The sequence below is a fragment of the Somniosus microcephalus genome, chromosome 11, assembly GCF_052327205.1.
Source record: "Somniosus microcephalus isolate GS21.2 chromosome 11, FLI_Smic_1.0, whole genome shotgun sequence".
Taxonomy (NCBI): Eukaryota; Metazoa; Chordata; class Chondrichthyes; order Squaliformes; family Somniosidae; genus Somniosus; species Somniosus microcephalus.
The window spans coordinates 204,520,927-204,541,288 of NC_140997.1; the positions used below are offsets into that span (position 1 = coordinate 204,520,927).

Consider the following 20,362-nt stretch of genomic DNA (forward strand, 5'->3'; position numbering starts at 1 on the left):
CAGTATACCTTCCTCCAGTCCGAAAAACAGCCATTCACCACTACTCTCTGTTTTCTGTCACTTAGCCAATTTTGTATCCATGCTGCCACTGTCCCTTTTATTCCATGGGTTTCAACTTTGCTGGCAAGCCTATTATGTGGCACTTTATCAAACACCTTTTGGAAGTCCATGTACACCACATCAACCGTAGTGCCCTCATCAACCCTCTCTGTTACCTCATCAAAAAACTCAATCAAGTCAGTTAAACACGATTTGCCTTTAACAAATCCGTGGTGAATTTCCTTAATTAATCCATATTTGTCCAAATTACTTAATTTTGTCCCGGATTATCATTTCTAAAAGCTTCCCCACTACCGAGGTTAAACTGACTGGCCTGTAGTTGCTGGGTTTATCTTTACACCCTTTTTTGAACAAAGGTGTAACATTTGCAATTCTGCACTCCTCTGGCACCACCCCTGTACTAAGGAGGATTGGAAGATTATGGCCAGTACCTCCGCAATTTCCACCTTTACTTCCCTCAGCATCCTAGGATGCATCCCATCCCGTCCTGGTGACTTATCTACTTCAAGTACAGCTAGCCTTTCTAGTACCTTCTCTTTTCAATTTTTATCCCATCCAGTATCTCAACTACCTCCTCTTTCACTATGACTTTGATAGCATCTTTTGCTTGGTAAAAACAGATGCCAAGTACTCATTTAGTACCTCAGCCATGCCCTCTGCCTCCATGTGTAAGTCTCCGTTTTGGTCCTTAATCAGCCCCACCCCTCCACTTACTACCCGTTTACTATTTATATGCCTATAGAAGACTTTTGGATTCCCTTTTATTTTAGCTGCCAATCTATTCTCATACTCTCTCTTTGTCCCTCTTACTTCCTTTTTCACTTCCCCTCTGAACTTTCTATATTCAGCTTGGTTCTCACTTGTATTCTCAACCTGACATCTGTCATACGCGCTCTTTTTCTGCTTCATCTTACTCTCTATCTCTTTCATCATCCAGGGAGCTCTAACTTTGGTTGCCCTACCTTTCCCCCTCGTGGGAATGTACCTCGACTGTACCTTGACTGTTATTATTTAGTCCTCTCCTCAGGACAAAAGTGTTATAACTCAGTGTCATCGTTATAATTAAAACAGAAAATGCTGGAAATATCAGCAGGTCAGGCAGCATCTGTGGAGAGAGAAACTGAGTTAACGTTTCAGGTCAATCACTTTTCATCAGAACTGGTAAAAGTCAGAGATGTAACAGGTATTGAGCAAGTACAGGGGCAGGGAAGGGGTGGGAGGGGAGGAAAGAATGGAAGGGTAGGACTGTGATAGGGTGGAAGGCGGGGGTGATTAAAGGGCAAAATGGATGATGGAGCAAGGTAATGGGACAATAAAAGAAACAAGAGAAGGGTCTAGAGGAGCTGAAAATGACAAAAGCAGAATCATTACCAGCAACCGCTGTCTGAAAAAATGGAAGCAGTGGTTATGATAATCATCTTTATGTATTATTTTTAAAAAGGCATAACAGCAGGATGAGCTGGAAACCAGACAGTGCACTTTTTGAGTGGAGGTAAAAAAAAAATCCTGCAAATGATGAAAATTGAAATGAAAGCAAAATTCCGTTGAGAGCTCTAGCCCTGAAACAGCAACCCATCTGTTCTCTTTACAGATGTTGCTAGATCAACTGTTTATTTCCAACATTTTCTGTTTGTTTCAGTTTTTAATTGGGTACATCGGGCAAATGTAAGATGAAAGCTGGATACCAAAAAGCAGATGGTCAAAAAAATGCCATTCCCCCCCTCCTATTTCTGTGTTGTATGATGTGGAGGCACAGATTGATATTCCGCACCCGCCCCCCCAGAATTAGTTATCAACAAAACAAACATCAGAACAATGATCAGGTCAATTTGTAGAAAAATGTGTCCTGTTTTTTCTATGTTAAAGGTGTTATATAAGAGGATGTTGGGGTGCAATATAGGGAGTTGTTTAGCTCACCTGAGCGCGCCATCGGTGGGTGCTAGTGTGTAAGTTGTTACAGGTAGTGAAATCCTGTGAGAGTTTATAAGTACGTGCGATCTGGAGATTCAGGAAGGATCTTGAATTCTCTCTATGTGGCTAAGACTACTTCATTAAGTGTGTTCTTAAGGTGCCAGAAAATGTTCCCATTTTATATTTCAGCGTTACTGAAATAAACGTGGTTGGAAATATTTCTTGAGCTCCAGCATCACCACAAATAACCACAAAGTTAATTTCACGAGGTAAGTAGTTTTTAGGTCCTAACCATCCATACACTTGCGACAGTATTTGCCGTGCTAACTGTACATAGTTTTTGTTTATAGATTAGTAAAGATTACGAGGGCTGCACTGTTAATATCTACGCTGTAAGTCAGGCTCTCAATTTGGACTGCCCGAGCAAAGAATTACAAATAATCTTTAGAATTCAATCAAAAAAGTTAGCCTGAACCATGATGTATGTGTCGTACGTATCGAATTGATAATTGCAATAGTAAACGTACGTATGATCGCCATATTAAATTAAGAACTACTGTTCATACAAAAGATATATTGGTAAACCCTATTACGTATTTTTTTAAATTACCCTTGTCGGCAGGGTGGTTCTCACAGAGTGGAAACATCATAATGAGAAGTATTTTCCCTTTTCTAGAGCTATAAGGAATGTCCTTTAGAGGAGTCCCTCTTTTAAATGGACCAAGTAAATTAAACAAATAAACTGTAATTAAAACTCTAAAACTTTAAATAAACCGTAGCAAATCAAATTAAAATTTGGTTGTCCAATCCAATTATGCACTCCAGTCCCCGCGGCGCCCATCGGTCACGGAAGTGCTCGAGCGCGCCGGCGGACACCGCGTGCTCCATCTCCAGGGCCACCCGGGTGCGAACATGGCCGCGGAAGAGAGGGAGGCAATCTGGCTGGACGACCCCCTCGACCGCCCGCTGCCTGGACCAATTGATGGCTTTTTTAGCCAGGCCCAGGAGCAGACCCACGAGGAGGTCCTCCAACCTGCCCGCTCCTTTAGAGGAGTCATGTTAAACTTTCAGCAGCTGTCTGGAGTTGAAGTGGCGAGAGCAGCATTCTGCTTCTTGCAGCTGTTGACAGGAGGTTCAGCCACGGGTTCTAGTTTTTATTTTTTCATTTATCCGTGCAGCTAAACATTTACACAAGCTCCATTATTCACTCTGTGAAAGGGATTGTATTTGGATCTCAAACGATCCAGTGAATTTACCCTTTCGCAGGGAATATTCAAAATGGCCATAACAAACATCACAGGACACAATGGGGATAGTGGAGCATGCAGTCTGTTTCCCACATGAGAACTACACTATAAGGCACTCATCAGCTCTGAAGTCTCCCTCACTTGTGAAATAAGTGCGCATTCCACTAGTTCCCACCCTGTAGATTTTGTACAGTGGCTTATTTTGAGCATACAGATTTTTTTTCTCTCACCAATTTTTTCCCTTCCCTACTCCTGGGCTGCAGTTCAATTGGCACCAAATGCCCTTTGGTACCCCACCCAAGTTATTCATGTACAAGCCTTGTCAGTGATTGTTAGCAGGCTATCAACCACGGGGGGCATCATAGTCGAGCCTGATCCTGTCCCCATCCGACATGCACTCAGCATAGACCTGTGATTAAACATGGCCACCTTACTGGTCTGTGAGGCTCTCAGCTACTCACTGAATCATTTCATTATCAGCTACATCATTACACCCACTGTCCAATCATACACAATAAAGAAACAAACCACATAATGTCCAGGATCTAGGACAAATTGCAAGCTTTAAATTGGAAGAATTAAGTCAGTAAAAAGAAAACAGTCAACAATGACAGCACAAGTTCTCTTTTCACAAGTTCTCTTTTCCCTTAATAAGAGAAATTGCTGCAAAAGCACATTTCGTGACTGACTCAATGGGATGAATATTTAAATATGTGATTAGTAAGTTGGTTGGATATCTGCATGTTCCTAACAGGTTTAGTTTCATCTTAGATGACTGTTAAGCTTATTCCATTTGATCATTATTCCAAGTGCTCCAGTACTATGTAAAATGAATTAATTTCCTTTCAGTGCCATACCATGTACAAAGCCTCACAAATTACGCTAAGATTGTTTCTCCAAAACCTCCATATAAAAAGTTCATCTGTATTTGTAAAATATTCAAGCCATGTGTCAGTGCTTGGTGCACCTTTGTTCTCAGTTTATAATGAGGTGGACTTGGGTATGGGGAATACAATTCAACATTTGCTGATGATGCAAAGGTAGGAGGTTTGGCACACTGAGGACTGTAAAAGACTTCAGGAGGACATAGGTTAGCGGAATGGGCAGATAGATAACAGATGTATTTTAATGTGGATAAATGAGAGAACACATTTTGGGAAGAACAGCAAGGAATGGAAGTATACGCTCAATGGAAAGACGCTGAAAGGTATGGCTGAACAAATAGACCCGGAAGTTCAAATTCATAATTCCCTGAAAGTGCAGGTGCAGGTAAAGGCATAAAAAGACCAATAGAATTTTAGGCTGTACTGTAACTGTACTAGTCTTACTGTAACTCATTGTTCCCAGTATCTCAAAACTGTTGAACTTCTTACCTTCTTCAGTCAGTCCTCCCTTTAAAATCTTCAGGCTTTTAAAACTCAAGCTTAGATTCACCTAACTACAGCCTTATGATTTTCCTGCTCTCTTTTTTTTTAACTTTGTTGGCTTCCCTACCCAATGAACCATGGGTCTTCAACTTGCTTTCTCAAACCATAACAGGGAAGTACTGAGCCAACTGTACTAACTGAGCCTAAGGTGGTGCTTTTCTGGTTAAAATATTTATCACAGTCCAGTTTTGATGATGATCTTAAATTGCCACCTCAGTTCATCGTTACCCTCAGTTTCTGTTAACCAAAGCTACTTGTGTTGGATTATTATTATCTGGCTAAACTTTTGTATCTGTGACAAAATGCCATATATTCTACCACCCTTCACATCTTTCCGTAAAGATCCTCCTTACACCTCGAGGCACCTTCCTTAACAAAATTTCCTCACCCCTGTCCAGCCGCAGCCTCTCCACCAAGCAACTTCTCATCCTCTGTGTTTTTAACCTGAACTCACTCTCTCCATTTCGATTGATATCTTGGCCCTCAACCTCCCTTCCACGCCAGCTCCTCCATCTACTCACATGGCAATCCCATTGACCCCACCCTTACATGACTTCAAGTGCTTAGAGGTCCATAGCATTTGAAGTGCTTTCAATCTGAAACTCTCCCTCAATAGTCACTTCCTCTGGGGGAAAAAAAAACCTACCCCTACCTCACTTGCAAATTCTCAAATTCTGACCTCACTCTCTTCTGGCCTGCCACCTGTGATGACGTTACTGCTTCTGAGGATCTTCTCCACAGTTGTCCCAGCTCCACCTTCAATTTCCTTATTCCCCATAGATCCCAAACTGTCTCTCATCCCAACAGCTGCCTTTTGCAGCCTCAAATCTGCAAGCTGTAAGCTTGACAGCACTTGGCAATTGACTGACCCGACTGTCTACTGCCAGGTATGGCTGGGCCATCTCTAGCTGTGCAGTAGCTCCCTGTCCTTGGCTAAAACTGCTAATTAATGCTAAATCATCCTGGAAAGCACAAACAACTCCACATTCCAATTCTCCAGCACAAACTGCTTTCTCAGACCCTCCACATCCTCTTCCTCTATGTCACTGCCCTCTCCTGGTTCCGCTTATTCCTGTTAAAAGGCTGGCACTCATAACCTCCAATGGCTTCTCCTTCTTTGCATGAATGAACAACTCCAGTGTAACCCAGGGGTCCATACTTGGTCCCTTGCAATTCATCACCGACATGCTACCCATTGGTGACTTCATCAGGAAACATGGTAGGGCAGGGGGAGGTCAGCTGCCACATGTAAGCTGACCATGCCCAGCTCGACCTTCCTGCTTTCTTCATCTATCCAAAGGCTGTTGCTACACTCTCCAACATCAAGATTTGGATGAGCCAAAATTTCCCCCAGCTTAATGTTGGTAAATCCAAAGCCATCCTTTTTGATTACTGCAACACTTACAAAACTACCTCTGCCTTTGACTCCATCAACGTCCTCACCCACCACCTCCAGCTGATTCAGGCAATATGGAAGCTTGCCGTACTGCTTGACCCAGAGTTTGTCTACCTTTCCTAATTCTGCTCTGTTAACAGGAGTGCTTTCTTCCAACTCTGCAACATTGCCCGCCTCCATGCTTACTTCTCCCTGTACTTTCATCATCTTGAGGCTTGACTTCGCTAACCCTGTCCTAGCCAACTTCTGTGCCTCAACCTTTCACACCTTTACTTATTCAAAACACGTTCACCCTGCACAAAGGCCCATATCTCCGTCCTCTCCAAGCTTCACTGGCTACCTATGCTCCAGCAAGTTGACTTCAAAATTATTTTCCTCACGTTCCAATCCATCCATGGTTTGTCTGCCCTACCTTAGTGATCTTCTCCTGCCTCACATCTTTTCACTCACCTTTTGCTGCTCTGACATTGAGCTTTTCTCTCTGCTCCATCATTGTTCGCCACTCATTCAGCTACTACACTCCTGCCCTCTGGAAGTTCTTGGCCAGTACCCTCTACCTTGCTTTTAAAACCCTTCTCAAAAAACCTTACCTTTGGATTCCCCAACCCTTTCCATTTTTCCTTTTCCCCTCCCGTCCACTATTTTGTTCACCCAAGTCCTTTGAGATTTCTTCCTGTAAGTTCAGTGTGCTACAAAAATGTGAATTGTTGTCACTTGTTGCTATATCTTTTCCCTGCAGCTCTAAGCAAACTCTCTACCTCTCTCTCCTCCTTTAAGTTGCTCTTTAAAACCTACCTCTTTGACCAAGCTTTTGGTCGCCTGTCCTAATATCTCTTTATGTGGCTCGGTGTCAAATTTTGTCCGATAACGCTCCGGTGATTTGCCTTGGAATGTTTTACTACATTAAAGGTGCTATATAAATGCAAGTTGTAGTTGTTGTATAATGGAATGTTCCAAACTTGGATTAAGAAATAAAAATCACATCATGATTGGGATCCTATTCATGTTTTTATATATAAAGAAATATTCTCCAACATGGTACCACAATATATTTTCAGGTATTCACACCACTAACACAGTATATGTCATTAAAATGCTTTGCTTCCTATTAATACTGGAGATTCTACATCATAAGATGAATACTCTTAGATCATGACACTTATTAACAAAATCTTCTCCACTCATTACACATTCATTCAAAGGCAACAAAATGTACAAATCATAACAGCGAGAATACAGTATATCATAGGAAATATTATTTTTAGTACAAATAATATCTTTACATAAATCTTGAGGTTTAGATGACCTAACATCTTAAATTGTGCAATTATACCCACTATGCAAAGACAGAGAGAACTTGCATTTATATAGCACTTTAACAACATCCCAAATACAGCCAATGAAGTACTTTTGAAGTGTAGTCACTGTTGTAATGTAGGAAACGCGGCAGCAAATTTGCGCACAGCAAGCTCCCACAAACAGCAATGTGATAATGACCAGATAACCTGTTTTATGGATGTTGGTTGAAAGAAAGATATTGGCCAGGTCACCGGGAAGAACTCCCCTGCTTTTCTTCAAAACAGTGCAATGGGATCTTTTACGTCCACCTGAGAGGGCAGACGGGGCCTCGGTTTAATGTCTCATCTGAAAGACGGCACCTCCGACAGTGCAGCACTCCCTCAGGACTGCACTGAAGTGTCACCTAAATTATGTGCTCAAGTCTCTGGAATGGGACTTGAACCCACAACCTTCTGATGCACTGTCACCTCTGGTGTCCCCCAAGGATCTATCCTTGGCCCCATCTATTTCTCATCTACATGCAGCCCCTCGATGACATCATCCGACAACACAACGTGAGTTTTCACACGTACGCTGATGATACCCAGCTCTACCTCTCCTCCACCTCATCGAATCTTCCAACATCTCTATACTATTGGACTGCTTGTCCGACATCCAGCACTGGATGAGTAGAAATTTCCTCCCAATTAAATATCGGGAAGACCGAAGCCATTGTCTTCGGTTCACGCCACAAACTCCGTTCCCTTTCCACTGAGTCGATCTCTCTCCCCGGCAACTGTCTAAGACTAACCAAGTCTGTGCGCAACCTTGGTGTCATATTTGATCACGAATTGAGCTTCCTACCTCATATCTGTTCTATCACGAAGACCACCCATTTCCACCTTCGTAATATCGCCCGTCGCTGCCCTTACCTCAACTTATCTGGTGCCGAAACCCTCATCCATGCCTTTATCACCTCTAGACTTGACTATTCCAAAGCACTCCTGACCAGCCGCCCTAGTTCTACCGTCCATAAACTTGAAGTCATCCAAAACTCTGCCACCTGTGTGCTAACTCGCACCAAGTCCCGCTCACCCATCTCCTCTGTGCTTGCTGACCTACATTAGCTCCCAGTTAAGCAACACCTCGATTTAAAATTCTCATCTTTGTTTTCAAACCCCTCCATGGGCTTGCCCCTCCTTATCTCTGTAACCTCCTCCAGCCCTATAATTCCCCTAGACCTCTGCGCTCTGCCTCTTCTGGTCTTTTCAACATCCCTGATTTTAAATGCTCCACCATTAGTGGTCATGCTGCCTAGGTCCTAAGCTCTGGAATTCCCTCCCTAATTATCTCCGCCTCTCCACTTCTCTTTCCTCCTTTAAGACGCTCTTTAAAACCTACTTCTTCAACCAAGCTTTTGGTCATCGGCCCATAAATCTTAGATGGCTCGGTGTCAAATTTAGTTTTTTTTAAACAATGTTCCTGTGAAGTGCCGTGGGATGTTTTATTACATTAAAGGCGCTATATAAATATAAGTTGTTGTTGTTGGTAACTGAGCCACAGCTGAGATCTGGTGCAAGTCTTTGGTTTGTCTTTTTCTCAATTACAATATACTGGTTCCAGCTTGAATTAAAATTATACTTTAAAGTGATCACAGCATTTGTGTCAATATTCACTTGTCATGAAGAACTCTGGTTTTTACTGGCTAGCTTCTCCCTCTTAAGTTCCTAGAAATAATCTCAGGATTTCTTTATCACAGAGGGCCTGGCCAGTTACACAATTGCTAAGTGATAAAATTGTACAGTTGTGTTGCCAATCGTCTGCACCTAGAATTGTTTTGCCTTTGAGCTCAAATGGTTGAAAAAACTTAATGCTGCCGCAGGTGTGGCATAAATCTCATTGCCGCTTAGTAAAATAGAGTTGGATTGTGTCTGCCTCAACCTATTTCCTATTTGAAGAGGTAGCGCCAACACAGAAGACGTTGTAACAGATAACAGGGAATGCTGGAATTACACAACAGCTTGTTATGTCTGACATTGGTGATAGGTACTCGATTGCCTTGGCCTGAGCACATGGAGTTTGACAAAAAAAGACAAGTTCGTATTTCAGACAGAGAATCTGTCTCAGCAGTTTTCTTTTTGTTTTATCTCTACAGATCTGCGCTCTACCCAGTAAGTGGAACAGGAGCAACTCACTTTAATACAAGCCGGGCTCCTCCCCCCAAATCCTGATTGGACCAGCAACCAAACACCATCCTAAATGGAACGATTATTGATTACTGTTCAAGTTCCCATTGGCTCTTGCTTCTGTCAATCACATGGTTACTGACTAGGATATTGAATGGAATTGGTATTTAAAGTGACCGCAGGCTTGCACCAAATTACCTTCCTAGTTTAGGGATTTTCTGTACCTCACGGTTCAGTACAGGAAGAAATGGAGAACCGTGTTATAATGTTTCATCACTGTGAGAAAGATATTTATTGCTTTAATGTACCAGAGCAGTGTCCGATCTGTGGTCAGAGTCTCATGGGACGAAGACTGGAAGATGCCCCGGTCAGTATTCCCAACTCTTTTGTAGATGGACATCATGAAAAGTGCTCATTCCTGATCAAACCCACTAAAGGATCATTCCTGAGGTAAAGAGCCTGTCGCTAGTCAAACGGAGATATTAACCAGCAGTAATTTGCAGCATCAAAATGACTCCCAAATCTTCTGCTACCTACTAAAAGCTGGTTCGGCTTCGGTGATACCATTTGAAACCGAAAAAAAGCGTGCCAAAGTCTAATTGTATATTTTTAAATAATAGTTAGGCTACATTTTCTACAATTAACCGCAAAGAATGCGACTGTACTCTTTCATACGGAAATCAGATTGAGAAATGTGGACTGGGGGGGGGGCGGGGGAGTGAGGTCGGGGATGACTTCCTGTCCCGTCCAGTTTAGTTTGATAATCTGTTTAATATTTTTACAAGTGTTTTTCGCTGCCTGATCATATGTGTTCAGTGCCCCTTACCCAACACCAGAGGACACGGGTCCTGCATACTCATACATAGGATAGAAGATTAATTATACCTTTTTTTTAAATGAAGAAATAAAGCTTTGAGACCTTCAAGTATTGTTCCCAGAAAGCAAAAAGTAGAACCAAAAACAATGCATATTCTGTTGGGAATAGCTTAGTGCTTTTGAGAAAACAAAAACTGTAACGATGTCATTAGTATGTGTGGTGTTCTTGTAGTATGTTAAATGGTACAACAGCCAGTTACAAATATGAGACTGATGTGTCACAAAATGGACCTGGTGGTTGCTGTGAGCACTAAAAGACTAGTAGGAATTGTCCTTGACTGCTAATGCCAAATCAGATTCCCAATATCCTACATGTTCCAACCCTGGTTCACCAAGTGATGGTTGAACTTCTTGAGAGGGTTTTTGACTTAACGAATCAGAAGAAGGTTCTAAAATGTTCTGTATTAGCAGGAGAAGCAATGGATTCTTGGAATATACCAAAGACCCCGTGGAAAATAGCCAACCCCACTGTTTCCTAACTGGTTACTTGGCTTTTTTGGTTACATGTCAGAAGATCCCATTGTTCACTAGTTATTCGGTTCAGTGGTAGCACTCTCGCCTCTGATGTCAGATGGTTGTGGGTTGAAGTCCATCTACAGAGATTTGAGCACATAATCTAGGCTGCCTCAGGGAGTGCTGTACTGCTGGTGGTGTCATCTTTTGGATGAGACATTAAACCGAGGTCCTGCCTCTGCTCTCAGGTGGATGTTAAAGATCCCACAGCACTCTGCGAAGAGGAGCAGGGGAGTTCCCCCAGTGTCCTGGCCAACATTTATCCCACAACCAACACTTTTTTTATTAAAAAAAATAGTTGATCTGACCATTTATTTCATTGCTGTTTGTGGGACCTTGCTGTGTGCAATGTGGCTGCCACATTTCCTGCATTACAACATTGACATTTCAAAAAGTACTTAATTGGTCATGAAAGGCACTACATAAATGCAGGTCTTTATTCTTTTCTTTATATAACACTTAAGTGACAAAGCTTTGGATTATTAATTGCCAGAGCAGACCAGTGTCCACAGTTTATTAAATACAATGCTTCTTGCACTTGTAAGCTTTAGAGGTCTTGGGTGTTTTCTTTCAATATGTGTGCATGTAAATTTATACAAATAGAAGATTTCACTCCTATGAGAAACATTTCTCATGTTTTTGTTGCGGAATTCTTACTCAAATACAGTAACAATCATAGGGTTGGAAAGAAAATAGGACTTTGGTAATAAAAGGGTAATACACAATGAAGTTTATTGTTTAATTACTTATAATTTTCTTCCTTTCTTGTTTTCCTTATTTCAATTAATGCTTTGTTTTCTGTTGTTTATCTTTCATTTTGCTAACATACTAAGTTGTGAGAATTTCCCTCCAACTTTCTTTTCATTTATTTACTTCTCTTATGCTTTCCTTTTCTTTTGCATCTTTTCATATTTAACTTCTTTCCAACTTATATTTTGTTTAATCATATTTCTCTCAATTTCCATTCCCTTCATTATTTACTATGACTCTTTCTTAGGCTCCCCTAATTATTTCTTTTTTTTATTTCTTGCGAGTGGGTATTTTGTTACCCTGTTATCCTCAGGGCAGCGTCCTAGGCCCAACCATCTTCAGCTGTTTCATCAATGACCTTCCCTCCATCATAAGGGCAGAAGTGGGGATGTTCGCTGATGATTGCACACTGTTCAGCACCATTCGAGACTCGTCAGATACTGACGCAGTCTGTGTCCATATGCAGCAAGACCTGGACAACATTCAGACTTGGGCTGACATTCGCACCACACAAGTGCCAGGCAATGACCATCTCCAACAAGCGAGACTCTAACCATCTCCCCTTGACATTCAATGGCATTACCATCACTGAATCCTCCACTATCAACATCCTGGGGGTTACCATTGATCAGAAACTGAACTGGACCAGCCATATAAATACAGTGGCTACAAGAGCAGGCCAGAGGCTGGGAATTCTGCGGCGAGTGTCACACCTCCTGACTCCCCAAAGCCTTTCCACCATCTACAAGGCACAAGGCAGGAGTGTGATGGAATACTCTCCACTTGCCTGGATGAGTGCAGCTCCAACAACACTCAAGAAGCTCGACACCATTCAGGATAAAGCAGCCCACTTGATTGGCACTCCATCCACCACCTTCAACATTCACTCCTCCACCACCGGCGCACTGTGGCTGCAGTGTGTACCATCTACAAGATGCACTGCAGCACCTTCCAAACTCGTGACCTCTACCACTTAGAAGGACAAGGGCAGCAGATGCATGGGAACATCATCACCTACAAGTTCCCCTCCAAGCCACACACCATCCTGACTTGGAGCTGTATCGCCGTTCCTTCACTGTCGCTGGGCCAAAATCCTGGAACTCCCTTCCTAACAGCATTGTGGGTGTACCTACACCATATGGACTGCAGCGGTTCAAGAAGGCGGCTCACCACCATCTTCTCAAGGGCAATTAGGGATGGGCACTAAATGCAGGCCTAGCCAGCGACGCCCACATCCCATCAATGAATTAAAAAAAAGTTAATGTTGTAGTGTAAGAAATAAAATGTTCTGAAGGACTGTATTTTAACATTTTTTAATATTTTTTTTCTAGAGACTATGATGGAAGATCTGATCTTCATGTTGGAATCTCAAATACCAGCGGTGAGTTTAAAATAAAATCACATTTCCTCTTAGTGAAAAACAACAGCTGTAATTTAAGCACAAAATGACAGATACTCCAAAAACCTTGCCGAAAATATAAGAATAGTTAGGACAAAAAAAAAGGTGTAACATTTTCCGATTCTAAATTATTTTCTTATTTATTTATAGGATGATTGGGAGTTTGGGATGAAACTGATAATTTTGAGATTAATAATTGTGAGCTTGCCCTCATTACTACCCTACTAAAACCCCCTTCGCTCACCCTCTCCAACCCCATACTATTCTTCTCAGCCAGGAGGACACAACCTATGGCATCAATACTGCACTAGGAGTGACCAGGTGATGTGCTTGAGCACTGCAGCAATGGAGCCTTTTCCACAAATGACTTGGCAGAGACCAGTAAAGTGAAACCATTCCTTTAGAAGTAATCTATCCTACTCCGAGCTCAAACTAAAATTCAAACTTAAATGTCCCAGATTTAATATATTACACATTTACATATGCTGCATGCAGTAACCCTTTCAGTTCACACTATTCTTCTTTTGCAGGAGTTGTGTACAATTACATTGAAACTGGTGTCCAAAGAGATGATTGTGGTTGGGAGGAGTGTGTTTGTGTTCCACTGGTACAACCAGACATGTACAGTTTAATTAACCAGTGGGATCTTTATTTGGAGCAGTTCTCCACCGCTGATATATGGCGACCAAACAGGTATGATTCATAGTACGTCACGGCACAGGTCATTTGGCCCATCAAGTTTATGTTGAAATAAAAACAGAAAATGCTGGAAATACTCAGCAGATCAGGCAGAGAAACAGAGTTAACGTTTCAGGTCGATGACCCTTCAATCAAAGTTTATGTTGATGTACTCGCCATGTGAAACCTTGGTTTAATCCCAGTCTCTGCCTCACTCCCCATAACTTTTAATATTATTTTTGGAACATCTATCTAATTTCCTTTTAAAATAACTTATGAGTTCTGCTTCAACAGTTTGCGGCAGAGAATTCCACATTTAACTACCCTCTATGACAATTTATTAGTAGGTTTAAAACAGATGATACAGCGTTGCACTGATCACAATTACTAAACCCTATCGCACAATTGACCTGGATTATTCACATTACACAGACTACTGAACCAAAGCCATTGCACATGGGTGCTCCAATTGTAGCTGGGCTTTTCTGTAGCAGACTTAGGGCTGGATTTTATCAATGGAGGCGTGTAGGAGGCAGACTCCCACTATTGGGGTTGTAGTCCCGTCTCCATTGAGTTGTGGCCAACCCACTCGATTTTCCCCTGATTTGACCTTGTTGAGCCCGCCCAGCGGACTCAGCAGGCCAATTAAGGGCCACCCGGCAACAGGTGACGTCACAGATTGACATTTCATCTGTCAAGAGCTTTTGACAGATGAAATATCAGCATTTGACAGCTCTTTGAAGCTGTCAAACACTGACAATCTGTACTCCAAGCTAATTCCTTCCTCTCAGGCTGATTTAGAGATCTCTCCAGAAAAGAAAGTAGAGGCTGCAGATTTTGACAGCTTGCGGCCATTCTGCTTTCTGTGCCGGTGAGATGAGGGACTCCCGAGACCTGAAGGAAGGAAGGCTGCATTATTAAGTAAAGGTAAGTAAAATTTATTTAAACACTTTACACACACCAAACACACTTACCTCTGCACTCATTCACCCATCACTCACCTGAACACCGGACATCTCGAACCCTCCAAGCCCTTCAGCCCGATGGTCTGCCTCGCTAACTTGGCGTGGTTTGGAGCCGTCGGGAAGCCCACACTTCAGGGATAAAAATAGGGATTAGGCTAAAAACTGCCTGTTAACAGGCAGTTAATTGGCACTAATCCCCTTCCCGCCTCGGGGAGGCGGCTCCCAGCACAGGTCGGGTGCCCGCCTCCTGTGAAACGGGCATGGAGGCGGGTTGGGGGCGGAATGGGTTCATGCCCCCCCGATTTCACGATTTTAACCCCCCACACGCCTCCAATCCCGCCTCAACGGCCCGATGAAATGCGAGCCCTTGGAGTTTGTTCTGTAAGTGATTATCCTCGATGGTTTTTTTTAATTTGCAAAAGTGAATGCTTTAGTAAAATCTTAGGAGATATCACGTTTTTGTATAATCCTCTTTTCCTTTAGGTCCCCCACCCCCCTGTTGCCTCCCGTTTACACCAGTGGATAGGTGCACTGATTGGTGTAAGTGCTGAGTTATAATGAATGGAGAAGTTCCAGGTTCGATCCTGGTCTGTGATGTGTTAGCTGTTTTAATCTGGGGTGGCATTACGGGCTCCTGACACCCCTTGCTGGAAAGTGAGCATATACGGATGCTGGGCGAAGTCGGGCTGGGCTTGGCTGTGATGCCCTTCATGATTGTCTAAGCTCACACGTGAAGAACTGCCACTTGGAGATGGTGGCAGCCCTGAAACTCCACTCCAGCTTGAGGCAACAGCTTCATGAGAATAGATTGAGGGGGAAAAAAAAACAAATAAAACATTCTGGAGCATCAATACTGCAGAATCCTCATTCATGTTATGCAACAGACCAAAACCAAACTAACAAATATCTGCATACTTATTTTTTTTTACAAAAAAAACAAAAAGTCTGGTTGCCACTACACACTAACATAATAAAGCAGCATATTAGAGTAAATTCCAATCCTTATAAGAGCAGTTTCTTTTTATTTTTTCCATTATGCCCCTAAATATGTTGCATACAGATAATACAGCATGTAGAATACAATATATACTTAGTGAGAGAGACCTGTATTTAAAAATAATATACATTAACATCCAGCTCCATCTGATCATCATTAACCGACAAGTCTCACGTGATATACAACAATGGCGTATAATGTTTCCTTCCGTGATTCCTTACCTCTTACCTATTCCATCTATACCCAGCTGTTCAAAGCTACTTTTTAATAACCGTGGCAATCACAAGAGTCAATTTTCTAAATATGATTGCTGTTGTTTATAATTATAGGTATAATGAATATGAGCACAACTGCTATTCATATGCACTGACCTTCATCAACCGTGTGCTGGTAGCACAAAGTAAACGACAGCTGAGCAGGACTGAATTTACCGAGAAGTTTGTGGTTCCACAGACAAAGAGAGCCTCCAGATATATCACGCTCTACCGAGAGTTATGCCGAAGCTACTTTTATACTGCGGATGGCTTTCAAGCTGAAGAAATCAGCAGCCAGTTTTAAAAAACTTGTAGATTTAATTATATTAGTGTTAAACAGCTATCACCTAAATTTCTGTAACTTAAACCAATATTGAGCCAAAGAGAAACTTGTGTGGAAAAAGATGAATAAAGCTACCATCAGATTAATAGCACTACATTTCCTACTGATGTCCGTTGGTTATAAAGTGCACTGTAATCTGTAATAACAGAAAATGCTGGAAGCACTCAGCAGGCCAGGCAGCATCCATGGAGAGAGAAGTTTGGGACCCTTCTTCAGAACTGGAAAAGGCTAGAAATGTAACAGATTTTAAGCAGGTGCCGAGGCAGGGAGAGGGGGTGGGGGTGGAAGGGGAGGATCTGAAGGAACAGTCTATGTTAGGGTAGGAGGCAGGAGAGATTGAATGTTGCAAATGGGGATTGCAGAATCATACAGCCTGACAAAGGGGGGGGCAGGGATTAAAGTCTGAAATTGTTGAACTCGATGTTGAGTCTGGCAGGCTGTAAAGTGCCTAATCGAAAGATGAGGTGCTGTTCCTCGAGCTTACGTTGAGCTTCATTGGAACAGCGTAAGAGGCCGAGGACAGAGAGATCAGAGTGGGAGTGGAGCAGAGAATTAAAGTGACAGGCGACTGGAAGCTCAGGGTCACCCTTACGGACTGAATGGAGGTGTGTAATCTGTGACTGTTTTATTCTGAATTAACAATCTCTAATTCTTCTTGCGTCTTTCTAAACCATACAAAACTATGATTTAAATACATTAAAATATGTAAAGCATAATTACCATATGATATCCACTGAAGTTTCCAATTTAAGTAAAACTTAATACTGTAATCACATTATATTTTCTCTTACAAGGATCACGTAACTCTGCTTTATCAACTGCCCAGAGATTGGGCTCTCCGTGCATTATTGTTCCCAAGTTCCCACTTTTCCGTACTTTGTAAATACTGGTCAATGACAAAAGGGTAGATTCACCAATCTGGAGAGCTGGCCTCGAAGGGAATGAGAGTTGGAGAATTATGTGGCAATCTGGGCGGAGTCAGCTAGTCTCAGCAAGGTGCTCACCCTGGGCTGAGTCAGCTAGTCTCGGCAAGGTGCTCACCCTGGGCTGAGTCAGCTAGTCTCAGCAAGGTGCTCACCCTGGGCGGAGTCAGCTAGTCTCAGCAAGGTGCTCACCCTGGGCGGAGTCAGCTAGTCTCAGCAAGGTGCTCACCCTGGGCTGAGTCAGCTAGTCTCGGCAAGGTGCTCACCCTGGGCTGAGTCAGCTAGTCTCGGCAAGGTGCTCACCCTGGGCGGAGTCAGCTAGTCTCGGCAAGGTGCTCACCCTGGGCTGAGTCAGCTAGTCTCAGCAAGGTGCTCACCCTGGGCTGAGTCAGCTAGTCTCAGCAAGGTGCTCACCCTGGGCTGAGTCAGCTAGTCTCAGCAAGGTGCTCACCCTGGGCTGAGTCAGCTAGTCTCAGCAAGGTGCTCACCCTGGGCTGAGTCAGCTAGTCTCGGCAAGGTGCTCACCCTGGGCGGAGTCAGCTAGTCTCAGCAAGGTGCTCACCCTGGGCGGAGTCAGCTAGTCTCGGCAAGGTGCTCACCCTGGGCGGAGTCAGCTAGTCTCAGCAAGGTGCTCACCCTGGGCTTGCGTAGGAGGGGGTGGGGGGGGGAACCAGCAAGGGTGCCTGCTCCTGATTGCTGTGTAGTGATCTCTGCTGGAAAGTGAATATATGTGGACCTAAGGTGAGAGTAGGATCGGATTGGTTGTGCTGTCCCCACAATTTAATATCCTGCTGACACTCACTACCTAGGCTCATACATGAAGAAATTGGTGAGCGGGAAATGATAATATATTATAAAGAAAGAAAATGCTGGAAATACTCAGCAGGCCAAGCAGCATCTGTGGAGAGAGAAACCGAGTTAACGTTTCAGGTCGTTGGCCTTTCGTCGGAATGTTTACTGTATATAAAAAAAGACAAACTCAGCCAATCTTCAAGTTGATGACCTTTTGTTCTGATGAAGGGTCATCGACCTGAAATGTTAACTCTGTTTCTCTCTCCACAGATGCTGCCTGACCTGCTGAGTATCTCCAGCATTTTGTTTTTATTTCAGATTTCCAGCATCCACAGTATTTTGTTTTTGTATTAATGATAATATATTGTTTGATTTCATAAAATGGGGAGTATAGAAATTTTTGGGGGTGAAATTGATCAATGCCAGTAGCGCAAAACGGGCTGCAGTGAATCTACACCGTGTCTGGTTTTCTTTTCCAATGAGTCAATAAATTTTACTCCTATGTTTACTGTATATAAAAAAAAAAGACAAACTTAGCCAATCTTCATTACCTTTGTATATCACAATTGTTATGCCAGTATGACACTGTCATTTTGCACAGCGATTCATGTTGGCGTGAGATTGCCAGTTAATGTTGAATTATGGGCAATTTTATGCTATGGCTTTGATTTCCCACAAAAGTGGATTGGGACTACCCAAACGTATTTCAATTAGTGCCCTTCCATCCAGCAGAAAGAGATGTTAACCAGCCTGAACTGGATTTGGATCCCTGGTTCCAGAAATGAAAACATTCCTTGCTAGTGAATCACCCCTATATTATTCTGGACTGCCTCATTATGGTATCAGCGGTAAATTCATTTAATCACAAAAGGCAACAATCCTGATCATAACAGGAGTTTCTTCCCTAGAATAAGACTGTTGAACGAATTAAAGCATTAGCAGACAAGCTTTAAACTGTGACAAAAATGTATTTCAGAATTATAAACCGGTTGTAATGGATATTTAGACAATAAACCATCAATACCTCAAGGAATGTAAAAATCATGCTTAATGTTAATGTAATGTGAATGATGTAAAATTTATATATATTTCTAAATCATTTCCTGTTCCACTTAGATTATTGACAGCATTGTTTTCTGTTCCACTGGGATTATGTTAATTGCTTTTGGAGGATACAGCCAAGTGACAAAAACTATAATAAAAGTGAAAATTTAAGTTTTAAAACTACTGTCTTCTTTACTGTCAATACTTTATATTTTACCATAATGATATACGACTGATCTGTTATTAAAGATAATTACACTGTTTTAAATGGTTTGTAAATAAGAATTTGTTTTTCATCTGTCAGGTAGACTCTGATTTCATAGAATCAGAATAGTGCAGCACGGAGGGAGGCCATTTGGCCCATCGAGTCTGCGCCAGCTCTTTCAAAGCGCAATCCAGTTAGTCCCACTCCACCCGTTTTTCTCCAAATCCCTGCAATTTTTTCTCCTTCAAGTATTTATCCAATTCCCTATCGAAGGCTACTATTGAATCTGTATCCACCACCCTATCAGGCAATGCATTCCAAATCATAGAATGGTTACAGCATGGAAGGAGGCTATTCGGCCCGTCGAGCCCGTGCCGACTCTCAGCTAGTCCCACTCCCCTGACCTTTCCCTGTAGCCCTGCAAAAAATTTTTCCTTCAGATACTTATCCAACTCCCTTTTGAAAGATAAGATTGAGTCTGCCACTTGCTGCGTAAAAAGGTTTCCCTCATGTCGCCTCTGGTTCTTTTGCCATTCACCTTAAATCTGTGCCCTCTGGTTATCGACCCTTCAGCCATTGGAAACAGTGTCTCTTTATTTACTCTATCTAAACCCTTCATGATTTTAAACACCTCTATCAAATCTCCTCTTGGCCTTCTCTGCTCCAAGGAGAACAACCCCAGCTTCTCCAGTCTAACTTTTTCGTACTCTATGGGCAGGATTTTCATTGGGCCATGGAGGTGGGATTGGAGGTGTGTGGGGGGGTTAAAATTTCAAAATCGGGGGGCACGAACCCATCCCGTCCCCAACCCGCCTCCATGCCAGTTTCAAAGGAGGCGGATACCTGACCTGTGCTGGGACCCGTCTCCTCGAGGCAGGAAGGGGATTAGTGCCAATTAACTGCCAGTTAACAGGCAGTTTTTAGCCTAATCCCTATTTTTATTGCTGAAGTGTGGGATTCCCGACGGCTCCAAACCATGCCAAGTTAGTGAGGCGGACCGTCGGGCTGAAGGGCTTGGAGGGTTCGAGATGTCCTGTGTTCAGGTGAGTGATGGCTGCATGAGTGCAGAGGTAAGTGTGTTTGGTGTGTGTAAAGTGTTTAAAGAAGTTTTACTTACA

The 20,362-nt window shown here is 42.7% G+C and overlaps 1 protein-coding gene across 2 annotated transcripts; it reads left to right on the plus strand.

Annotated features, from left to right (window-relative positions):
• Positions 1–2,045: 2,045 nt before the first annotated feature.
• LOC147111146 (MKRN2 opposite strand protein-like) lies at positions 2,046–19,219 on the plus strand. 2 transcript variants are annotated; one of them, XM_086001752.1, is made up of 5 exons: positions 2,046–2,240; positions 9,475–9,955; positions 12,976–13,025; positions 13,574–13,736; positions 16,013–19,219. In XM_086001752.1, exons 2-5 carry the CDS (start codon positions 9,753–9,755, stop codon positions 16,239–16,241), a joined length of 645 nt encoding a protein of 214 aa, XP_085857878.1. In that variant the 5' UTR covers positions 2,046–2,240; positions 9,475–9,752; the 3' UTR covers positions 16,242–19,219. The 2 variants fall into 2 exon arrangements, with proteins under 2 accessions (XP_085857878.1, XP_085857880.1); XM_086001754.1 differs by lacking the exon at positions 2,046–2,240 and having other exon boundaries at positions 9,797–9,872.
• The last annotated feature ends 1,143 nt before the right edge of the window (positions 19,220–20,362 follow it).